Below are 12,407 nucleotides of genomic sequence, written 5' to 3'. Positions count from 1 at the left end.
CACTCAGGAGAGCAGGAGGAACCCACCAAACTGCGTACCGATGATGTCCCCACTTGTAGCGACAAAACGTTTGCATGTCAATTGCCAGGCTCGGTGAGCAGATCAGTAGCCACCTGATTAATAACCGATAAGCTCACCCGAGCCACCAATATTTAGACACATTACGGATCCTGCGCGTTTCGAAATCCTATGGGGGGTATGGTGAATTTAAATAAAGTTGGATAGACTATCTTTCGAAGTAGGTCATATTTTTTCCTCTATGATCTAGGTGTTTATGTCGCAAATTTTCGTTATATCGCTACTTCTGTATAGGTATCTTTGTTCTGCGTATTAAAAGACAAGACATGTAAAATTCTTGCTGTTCTGCTCAATCACCACTGAATGCCCACAGTAGTGCACAAAGTGTACTTGAAAGATATGTTTTGTGGATGCTTTTTTTGTCTTAGTCACTGACAAACAGGATGGTCATTTCGGTTGAACTAAACGCCTGAAACAAACAGTTTGTGACTAGGTAACTGAATGTTGCATGCCTGCAGCGCTTCCTCTCTAAATCAGGTGCAACTAGGAGGTTGCTTGTTCTATGATTTCTGAAATTGTGGTTGATACTTCATCGGGTGATATAAATGAAGACAATTTCTTTGTTCATGAATGTCATTTTTCATTTCTTGTTGTTAAATCGAGAGTTTGCCACCACTTTGTATGATTACTACACATGCAAGCGGGTATCCTGTGCACTCTGTGTTTTGAGATGTTGATTGTTAAACATTTCATAAAAAAACATCTAATTTTCTGAGCTGAATATTCCTAGCCTTAGCCACTAAGTCAACCACATTATCGAAACGTGATGCCAAGGGTCTATGCAACTTTTAACTTGCTCTCCAACTCGACTGTTCCATTGCGGTGAACTGTATTTTGCTCTAATCGGATTCCACCTGCTGGTCATTCATAAAACTAAATCTTGACACCACGTGCGGATAAGTCCTTCGTTCCGATATATCAGACGTCAAGGCGGATAAGCGCCATCCACCTTGTTTCGCGCTGAAGTAATACGAAGCGGTCGCTGACACCAGAGAATCCAATTTTGATTCAAACTGTGCGACTGCGATTAACAGCGCTTGATGGTCTGATGAAGCAGATAACCAGATTACTGCTTGTTTGTCTATACTACAAGACTATTTTCATTAAGTTAATTAATTTTATGGAGTTCGGATGTGGGAGAATCGAAAGTTGGTAAATTGTATACACCGTGGGAAGACTGCAACTAAACTATATATATATATATAAACTATATATATCGCTTTTTTGACTACCTACAAGATAGTTAAAATTCAGCAGCCTGTATATAATCAGGCACTATCCAATGAGATATTCAGTAGTTTACCAGAAATTTAAAAAGCTTTACTACCAAGCCATTGATTGACGCTAATCTTATTATCCTCAGTGTATTTTGCGTCCTCAATTTATTTCAAAATCAATATTAACCGAAGACTCGCTGAAGTGAGGGCTTATAAATAAACTGACCGACGATCTTGCGCTTATATCAGCTTTACAGTTGCTGTTGATTGCCGTGTGGCTAAGTCTGCGCGCGGATAATCGGAACCTTGGAAGTGAGTGTTATATTGCAGAACGTTTTTACGAATCCCCAGATGATTCGCCATTATCCCAAGTTGTACGCCCTACCATCCTGTTTGATCTCACAAAGGGTAACACCGCTGGCTAAAGCATTTGTCACGCATCGCTTCACCAATAGCTTGTTCACATCAGCTGGGGGGGGGCGGATACATATTCATCTAAACTTATCATTCCCACGAATCAAAGTTCACATCGATGACCTATGGGATCAACGCAACTGGCTGACAAAAGTTTATAGACTACAAATACGCGCTTCACACAATGTTCGTTTGCTGATTGTGGGTTGGCAGTTTCATAAAATGGTTGTGCACTTAGTTGTTTTTGTCAAATGACCGTGTTAGTATCACGCAATATATAGCCGTTCTGTTCAGAAGTGACTCTAAGAGGCCGCAAACGCTTGAATGTTTAAAGCTGAGCGTTGAGCATGCTTGAACACATACTTTGTATGATCAGGTAAGGTATTTTAACTTTCCGGATCACAAACTCTTTCTTGTTTGATAACCTTGTGTTCCAGGTGTACAGAAAGATCTTGAGAATGGTAGCGAATTTTCTTTGCGGAACCCACTGCTGAGCATCAGTAGTGAGGTGATTGTCGCAAAAATAGATACACATTGTATAGTGAAGAATTCAGAACTTCACTGAAGCACCATAGTAGCAAAATGCAAATGTGCCAGCCGGTGGTTAATCAAATAACCTCTAAGGATCATTAAAGAACAAGGGTTATTCTCACTTCTCTCTTTAACATACCGCAAGGAAAGTCAAACTGGTGCCGTAGAACGGTTGGACATGAACGGGAGTTGATTTCGCTTAGTTGTGATTCGCGGTCTTTGACAGCACTCTTCACTGATGAAGTAAGCTCGAAAATGGAACATTATGACTCGGTGTCGTACATGATAGAATTGCAGTCTGCGCGTACGGGAACTCTGAATCCATTCCCTCTAAGTGAAGAACTCGGAGTTGTGCGTGAGCTGGAGGGAGACAGGCAATTCTCACTCGGGGTCTTTTCATGAGGTACCAAGGCGTAGACAGAGGAGTGTACAGCAGGTTTTACAAACGTTTGATTTTGATCCGAGTTGTCGTAAAGTCTTTCAGTGCTCGAACGGAAACTTTGAAGAATGATAAGAAGTGGAACGCTTGTAGGCTTTAAATATAACACCTGATTGATACACTCGGCAAGCAATTGTGTCCTTTAAAATATAAAACTAAGACGTCCGAGGCATTTTAAGCCTGCAATTGTGCACATAGCAAATAGAATAAGCTTGGAGACTTGTCTTTCCATGGTAGAAAATTAACCAGGCTTAAAGGCTTGTGTAGTTTGACTATAAACGCAATATCCATTTAAATTCAGCATAATTTTCAATTCACTTACTCTGCATGATTCACGTGTTCGTAATGTGTTTTGATGGTGTTGGTGGAGTAAAAATTGGCACCAGTAATGGGCAAGTCAATTTTCAGCTCAAAGAAGGGGTGGCCAAAATGTGGATTACAGTTCGCCAACCTGGAAATACTTAGGTGGCTATATGGAGGAATCACCGAAGTTGACGGGAGCTGCGATGATGTGGTAACTGGGTAGGACCCATATCCATGGAAGGGATTTGAATATATTAGGGCGTGTCTAATAACGACCTCGTTGTATTCTAGCGTCTCGTAAATCCCGGAAACTGGATCTGGTTTATTGGCTGTGTGTCTCTCCGTATACTTGTTTTTGACGTGAGTTTTGATGCTGTGAGTTGTCCCAGGAGAACGAACCTTCGTTGAATAACGCGTCTTTTCTCTGCCATTCATTGACGCCGGCTTGTAATCTCCCTTGTCATGTGGATCTAGCAGTGGGATAAAATACTGAAATAAGAGGCACTATTTACGGGAATACAACTCCACTTATTTTATGGTTGCCATGCAATGAGCACCGGTCGACTTAATCGCAATTCTGTGGTCCATACAAGCGCTCTTTTGCGCTTGCAAAAAACCATGAATTTAGAACTTCAAATTAAATAAGCCACTTATTTTGTCAAACGTCTGTAAATTTATTGCTGGACAACGGTTGAAACAGCTTTTGATACAACGCATCTTAGGCCAGGTTGATCAAGCATTAAAATAAGGGGTTCATTCCTGGGTAACATTTCCTACGACTACCCGACTTTCATACTCCTGAATTCCAGTCAGAAATTCTTGCCTGGTAATTACCGTGGATGAATAAAAACAAATGTTTTAGGAGGAGGTATTAACGATTAGAATCAGGATATTTCGTCTTCGACAGAATAATCTTCTTGGGTGTCGATCACAGGTTTTGCTGGTCTGTGCGTGTCAGAACATGCCAGCATAATTAAGTTAGAATTTAGCAGATGAAATAGATGACCGCATGCCGCCAAGTGACACTTCGGTTAATCCAAAGCCCCCCACGTGCCAGAAGTGAGTCGTTTGTTCTCTCCACATTAAGACGCATGGCAATTTCAAAACATCAGCTTGGTGGAACATACCTCAGTTAGGGAGCGTAAAAGCTACTTTCATTACAAGTAAACGAGTAAGTTCATGAAGTTTATTGGTCTACTGTGACGGGTAAATCCGTGGATAAACCAGTTTTAACACAGATGATGCTTTATTACTTCCACTTGATGCACAATCAGCCCTTTACCGTACTTCTGCAATTTCTGATTTTATAACAGTCAGCTGTGTATGACTTTCCTAATGTTCAGACATTATTGTATGATTTGTTGATGGCATTGCAGCGTAAAAATGTGTCAAAACGACACAAAATAAATGAGGTATTTTCTAAATTTTGATTAGAAGGCACAAAATATGTGTTGTTTTACCTAAATATCTACGCATTTTTAATAAAACTGACATGATATCTGGTTGGTGTTTAGTGTAATGTAATATGATCTTTTGGATTCTCAGGAAAAGTTAGGCCTTACTTTATCGAACTGAAGTGTGATATATTCCTTCTTTCCTACAACAAAAACGTCAAATGCCAGGAAATAAATAATGTAAGCTGTGGTGAGGGACCATCATCGTAAAGCAGTTGCCAAAGAACAAACACTTACTCAAAGCACAGAAAGGATTGATATGCCAGTACTTGGCTGAACATTTTTGAATTTTTGTTCTGGCAGCGAGTACCACAAACAATACAAGAAGTACGACCGTAACCGCTGAGAGAAGGGTGGCGCATAACGTAGCTTCTTGTGCGTGCATCCAACCGTAGTGTGTCTGAGGTTCGCTGATCTTCCTTTCGACGGGCTCTATTCGGATAAAACAATTAAAACACAGAGACTGGATAGATAATGTAACATTATCAACCACACCTAACTCAAACATGAGTTTAGATAACATAAACGCTAGCCGAGCAGAGAGGAACTCTAACCGACCGGCGGGTATTCGCACAAACGGAATACCATGACATACGGGCCTCGAGTAAACTGGGCATAGAAAATAAACTGATTTCTTGCCACTTCGCTATAGTACAATACGCAAGGCATACGTCCACATAGATTATTCTGCACTTAACACTGAAACTCACCTAGAACTTTAACTATAGCATGTGCATAGCGAAACTCCAGTCGAAGTAAATCAGCCACGCAAGTGTAGTTGCCACTATCCGAATTCTTGATGTCTCCAATAGTCAGCTTATTTGCATCGTCGATTTGAATTTGCGGAAAAAGTAGAAGACTGATTCTTATTCCGTCTTTTATCCAGTACACCTACAAAGAATGTTATGAGCTTGTTTGCTTCATAAGTTCTGATTATATACATGGAGACCAACAAAATCGTCTTAAACAATATGGTCACACGGTTGTCTTTATTAACTTCTATTATGAGCACATCTAGAATGAGCTCATGAGCACTCTAAATTAATTAAACCCAGTGGTAAAGAAGATCTGGTTGATGAATCCGGAAAAAGTCATTTTAAAAAAGTTCGAGCTTTAATTGAAAGAAAACCGAATTTTCCGCAACATAATCAGCTTGGTAGCAAAAAGCAGCAAGCTACATGCGGCTTGTTGAACTTATCTAATACTGACTTTTCCTAAATCTGAAAAGGGAAACGGTAAAACTTTTAGGGACAAACCCTACGAACAGTAAGGTTGATTTGAGGTACTTTATTCGAATGACCTGTTCAGACGAACATGATTCATTTATTTATTGGTCGCCCTCAGAATTAAGTCAATGTTGACTGTCATACTAAACTGTAATACAGGGCCACTGGCTATCTTCAATATCGCAAGTAATTTACAGCATGTGTACGACGTACCGTTTTTACAGTCCAAATTAATCTTCTATACAAAAGGGTCCATCTAAAAACCTTCCCTTTTTTGGTGGACATTTTCAAAGTAAAAATTACACACTTTAATTATATGTGAGTTGATTGCACACAAGGGGTCCATACTCGTGAGTGAAGCTTGTAGTGTTGCAAAAACCACGACGCCTTTCAGTCGATATCAACTTTCGAATTTGCGTCCTATGAAAGACTAGGTTCCCTTCACCTCCGTGTGTTCGTTCTTCAACCGACTGTTGTCAAACCGGTAAGTATGAGGAGATTTAGCTGTAAATTTTCCACAAAACCTTTATCTCTCTTTCAAAATTATTTAATCGAATGAAGAAGGCGCTGATTACTAGAGTCGGTGTTTGGTACCGCGTTAATGACGATTGACATTCGGCCACGGAAGCTATCCATGATCATTTACAAGATTCCACGAGTTGCGGAAGTGCATTCATGCACCATTTTATGTGGTTTGTTCACTCTTTTGGAATCAGCAAAAAGCGAGGGATCTGAAACATCAGCCAGTGGGTCGACGGAAAATTGTTACACGAGACTTCTTGCAAGCATCAAAATGGTTTATTCTGTGGTTCATATTCTTACCTCTGGCTCTGGCCGACCTTCAGGAGGAGAGCAAACCATTTCTAAACGCTGTCCAAGCATTATTGTGGTCGAAATAGGCCTCAACTTGAAGTTTCTTTTCAAATCTATGAGACAAAGTGCGAGAAGTTGTAGTGTTGTTTAATACATGTATAGTGTCAACTTACCCCAAAATCCAGAGTTGCATCAAGGTCATGAGTCTATATAAACGTATAGATGTACATAAATTCTGATCACCGAAGTCTTTCAAGGACAAATATTCCTTAAAGTGAATTATGGTTTGATGGTGACAGAACACTATTTAGGTTACTTGAAACAAATGATGAAAATTGGCTTTTCAAAATAACTTGTTTGCGGCAAGCCGAATAGGGTTCAAAATGGGTCCCTCCCGAAATTCAACCCTCTGTACAGTCTTCTAGTAAGTTTTAGAGAGTGTGGCTACTTGCTTAAAATATGCAGGCATGCTTTTTAAACGAGATGGTCGCAATTTTTTTAAAACAAGTGAAAATCAAAGGGAAACAAATGAAAGTTTCCACTGCCACCTCCATCACTTGTTCTTGCGCAACTTGTGGAGCGTTCGTTTCAGTAGGGCCGTACGTGCCATTAACAACAGCACCCATTGATACACCTACAGTTTGCATTCAACTTGTGCCTAGTTAATTTTCTCCTATTTTCGACCTGGTGTCTGCAAACCACTGTCATCCACAAGTCAATAAGACCGTCCAATACGTGTGGGATGTGCCTAACTAACCATGCATAACTGAACGTCTCCGGGAAACATTTATATGTTTCTATATAAGTGACGTTGGTAGAACGCTAAAACCTAAAGGAATCTAAGCGGAGAGGTCGGTAGCTGGCGCAGATGCTGGTGCCATCATGTTTAGGTCGGCTAATCACTTGCAATAGGTCACCGCAGTTTCTTCTTTTTCACCGATTTTACCTCTTTACTACGGAAAGCTTTGCTTGCAGCGGCCTGGCTCAAACCATCCTTTTTTCCTATGGCATGCTCAGGTCTCAAGTGCATTGGCCAGTGTTGGCTGATGCGATTCAGATTCCTGCCTTGCTTATGTACTCACGCATTCCAGTGCTCCTCGGAAGCTGGTTGAAATTTTCGCTAAACGTTTGCTGATCTAGATTTCACAAACTTTCTTATGCTTGAATTCCACTATCAGTACGGCCAGTTTAGAACGTAAACGACTTTAAGCCAAAGGGTTGCACAACATCTCTTAGCCTAGTCAATAGCTGCAAACACCCGAATACGCTTAAAATCAGTAATTTTCTGCACTATCTGAGTTAGTACTGATGAGAAATGTGAAACGCTTACAAAGGGCAGCTGATTTGTTTGTGACACATTAACTGGTTAACACACATGCTGTATATGATGAGAACAAATTGATCACCGTCAAAGTTAATGTACACAGGGGATCTGAAGACATTTCATGATAGTAAATCATTGATAACCAACGTTCTAAACAGCAGTTATTTGATTCCAAATGCCTAGTAAATAGCTCTGAGTGTCATGGCTTCACTACTACAACACACGTCATGGTGTTGAAAATCACATATCCCTTACGCAACGATTACTTGAAATTCGTTTCTACCTTTTCGCCATGAGATAGCCTTGGTTGTAAAATTGCAACTGAACCGAGCGACCAGCAGAGCTGCATTAACCCGGCTTGAAAATGTCGATTGAGGTGTATGTTTTTGTGCCCCAAACATGCAATTATCTGCTTAATTAAAAACAGGAAGGATGTCACCTCTCAGTTGATTTACTTAGACTTTTTTCAGACACCCAACTTTTTAAAAGTTTACAAAATCCAGTAAGAACTCCTAACACACATTCAATAAAATCTCGTACACTCCTGATTTTCACAAAAATGGTTACAAATTGCGCAAAAATTTCAGAAGATACTTGGAAGTGTGTCCTATATCAACTGACTGTTTGCACTTTGACGCAAGCCCCAAAAGTAGTCTGTCTTCAGCCAATCCTTAACTTCTGCACACTGAAATCTACTGGGATGAAGTCTGAGAAATATATTATTGATTTCATTTTTATTAGTTCACCCGAGTTATCTTACGTACACCTTCCAACATTGTACGCTTCCCAGGTTAGCAGCCCTAAAACCATCTTCGTTTTCATTTCTCAAGTCTCCACTTTTCACAACAGCCTAGTCCTTTGCCGCCGCATTCTGCTATTGATGTTTCAGTCGTTGTACCCGAAAAAACGATGGACATCCTTAGGATTCCACCCATCCATCATCCAAGTCTCATTATGTTCACGTGTCTGGTCTTTTACTCTATTTCTTGAGGAAAAAACGGAATGATGAAGCTTTGAACGCCTACAGACCCTTTCAATGAAGGATAGTACATAACGGGTCAATACTATTTAGCGCAGAATCGCTCCGTATAATTTTACCTGGTCAAATCTGATCACACTTCGAGAAACGGTAACCAAATTATAATGAATTTCAATTATCATCACTATCAGAATCGTTCATCAGACAAACAGGCAGCATTTGCACCGAAAACCTCACCTCAACATGGTTTATTCGTCTGCGCAACTTAGCTGGATCTTGTTCAATGTAAAAATATCAGGGAATTGTCACCCATGGTGTTGTCACGTGCTGACGAAATGCGGAAAAATTCATTTCCCAGTACATATCCTGTTTTACCGTTCGAAAAATATCTGAGTGTAACTTCTTTAAATCACTCAAACTTAAGACGGGGGTCTTTATATCAGTGAACTCATACTTTGACTAGTGAGGTTAGCTATTCAAATACAGAGAAGCGTTTTGCAGAGGTAAACTACAAGAGGGTACTAAAAACTCCAAGTTTAAAATTGTCATTTGAACAAGCAGACGCTCGCATACCGAGGTTGCCGTTTACAACAACCGATGATCTACTGAGGTGCGATTCCCTATGAGTTAGATGTATTAGAAAGAGTTGATATGTGGGATACCATATGTTCTTAAGGAATTATGGGTTCCGTCAAGAATTTCAACCGCAGGACTTACATGCCTCCGTGATGACTGCCGTTTGGCTTACAATTTTCTTTGGTCTTTTCAGAAACGGTACTCCATTCCACACCTCAAAATGACAAGCATACGAGTCAAACCACTCCTCCACTTCCTTAGCGTGTATTTGTATCTCGATACGCCATCGCAATCCGTCGGGATCAGGGCGATTTGCTGAGTTCAATCGTGTTACCTTCAACCTTCCAGACGCATCCGGTCCTCCATACGGAATCAGCTGCTCGGCACATTCTACTACCACATACGAAACGGGTTCGGCGACGCAGTCCACAATGGCCGGATGATTTTTCATAGTGTAATATAGTGGTTTTGGTTGCCTAATAATTCGCGGCACCCCTTCCAGATGAGTTTCGTTAGGTGTTATTAGGTCCTCATAATTATTGGCTGTCGCGATCCGTAGTGGTAATAACAACAGGCACACCATGCACGCTTTCCTAAAGTAAATCCACATGAAGTTATTTGTGACTGGACATTTTATTCTACAGTTCAAACCGTTTTATGACGCACGGTTTGTGTGTGCGATTGGTCACAATGTCGACCAACCAGCTATCAGCCATCCATGGAGCAAAGTCGACCAATGGCAACTTGAGAAAAGTTTCTGTTATTCCTGGTAGTAATTAGGTTCTGTGGGCAGAATGTTCATTATTCCCCAACCCTTCCCATGAGCTACGAATTCAAAAAAATGTGTGCGTGTCATTCACATGATCTTGTTTTTTTTCACTTTAACCTTGTGACATTTACTGACACCAGTAAATATTTTGAGGGAGCTTGACAATAAAAACACGCTGAGAAAAACGACACAGCTGATTTCATACCTTTTGACTGCACTGGATATAGCCAAAACCGAATGTAGGGTAACGACAGAGAGTGGCCACCACTTATATTACATTTTGCTTGCAAATTGTGGTGGTACTATGACGCTCATTGCTGACGAGAATAACGGACTTTCCAACCATAAAATATAAGCCTTTAATGAGACAAAAATACCCAGTTGCTCAAGCTTTTCTGGATCTGGCCATATATTTACCATGGATGTACTACATTTGGCAGAGAATGTGCGCACATAACGTGCAATGCATCAGCAATGCTGGCCACAAAAGACAGTATAAATGAAAAAAATAAGCCTTCCGCACCTATTTGGTCTTAACAAGAGACTCAGCTGGATACAGCTGGCTATCCGATCATGGTGTTCTTTAAGCTAATGTGTTATACAAGGCCAATTTATGTTTCATTTGGTACGTTATTCCAGATGTTCCTATAAATTTTCTGGAAGCAAAAATAGTCATTAGATGTGGAAAAGCTTTTCGACAGCCGCAACCGGTTGTGCCTTTCTTTGGGCTCAACAGCTAGGCGCAGTCCACGAGTTTTTATCAGGCTTATGTTTTTTGGGCGCCTCTTCCGATTGCGCAATTAAGATGAAGTAAAGCACTATGTGCTAGGAGTTCAGTTTGGTTCGGTTGAGTCTCCTGTTAAAACCAGATTGTTCTGCAAATGAGTGCCTTTCGTGAATCGTGTAAAGTAAGAAATAATGTTCATGTACCTCGGTAAGTATGTTCAGCTGATGAGCCCCGAGGAGGCGGGACCGGTCGTAGGCCGGCGAAGAATTTCCACCACCTCTATGAGTATTGTGTTACATCGAGAATCGGATTCGATTTTATAAGCTTCGTTCCCTAACGCACTTAAAAGCTTATAAAACTAGCGACCTGTTCAAGCCAAAGTGTCCATGAAAAATGTAATTTGTTGGTGTCACGATGAGGACCAGAGATGAGCACGCAGCGCGGGTATCAAGCACCAGATATGTTTGCGCCCCAGAGTCCACAAAACATGTTTGTACTTGGTAGTTCAGCTTGAACGCCACTTTGTTGTGAGGGAAGGAAGAAAACAATGTGGAACGTCGAAAACTCGTCATTGTCACTGCACTTGTTAATGCACATCCAAACTAGAACTTAATGATCACCGTGCGTTAAAAGTCCATAGCACCAATGGGGACGCTTATACACTGGATAGCAACCACCTTCCCGTTGTTTGTCTCATCAGTTTTTCTGTAGCTATAGTGATCCAATAGCTCCAACCGGTTTTGGAGCATCAAAGGGAAACAATCCGCCTCATCAGTTTACAAAGAATTATGTCGTATGAGGAGAATTTGCCAGTATCGTAATGACTACAAGTGAAGCTGGTGTGCTATGAGGAATATTATTAGGAGGAAATGATTTAAAAATTGTAACCTCAGTGAGGTAAGTAATGGGCTTTTAAACCATTGATCGCACACCTATTTTACTTGACACGTGTACACCTGGACCCGCTCCGACCGTTGTGATTTTTTTCCAGCCTTTTTTAAGATAGCATGTTCAAAAGCACTCAAATTTTGCTGCTCTTAGTTACTCATGTCAAGTTGTCAGGTTGATTTTATTTCAATGGTGCCGTTTGAGCTTTTAAGAATCATCAGCAGTCCATATCTCATAAACCTCGAGGGTGTTTAAAACCTGTGACCTCCAGACTGATAGTCTCCATTTATTCATTTCCATATAGTCCTTATATACAAACGCTTACATGGTAGAGATCACCTAGCGACAAAAAACCCATGCAACGAAAAACGGGTTTTCATATTTCAGAAATTCTCAAAATCTAAACTGGGAACTCCTTTCAACCAACACTTCTGATACAACATTTTCACTACGATACTTTCAATACATGGTAGACAGAACAATAAGTAACACAGAGTGTTGTGTGCTTCAGGTTTTTTCTTTCCCTTTGAAAGAGGTAGGTAAAATAATTTTGGACATTACACAGCCTAGAAAGCCTACATTTCGCTGAAAATAAGGGTCCGTAGGATTTATCCGCCATTATTGGTTGTTTGGTTTGACACAAGTGATTAAACGAGAAAAACATGTTTC

General features: G+C 40.6%; 2 protein-coding genes across 2 annotated transcripts in view; one reads left to right on the top strand and one right to left on the bottom strand.

Annotated features, from left to right (window-relative positions):
• T265_03049 (hypothetical protein) overlaps window positions 1-12,407 on the top strand; it is a gene marked incomplete at both ends in the record, with an annotated part of 67,955 nt that overhangs the window by 39,667 nt on the left and 15,881 nt on the right. The gene's annotated exons all lie outside the window — the stretch shown is intronic.
• T265_03050 (hypothetical protein) lies at window positions 2,504-9,937 on the bottom strand (the record flags this gene model as incomplete). Its single annotated transcript, XM_009167439.1, has 6 exons — window positions 2,504-2,738; window positions 3,002-3,452; window positions 4,674-4,868; window positions 5,147-5,327; window positions 6,485-6,588; window positions 9,496-9,937. The coding sequence occupies 6 exons, from the start codon at window positions 9,935-9,937 to the stop codon at window positions 2,504-2,506; spliced, it is 1,608 nt and encodes a 535-aa protein (XP_009165703.1).

Source organism: Opisthorchis viverrini (assembly GCF_000715545.1).
Source record: "Opisthorchis viverrini unplaced genomic scaffold opera_v5_41, whole genome shotgun sequence".
NCBI lineage: Eukaryota > Metazoa > Platyhelminthes > Trematoda > Opisthorchiida > Opisthorchiidae > Opisthorchis > Opisthorchis viverrini.
This window is presented reverse-complemented; position numbering and strand designations above follow the sequence as displayed.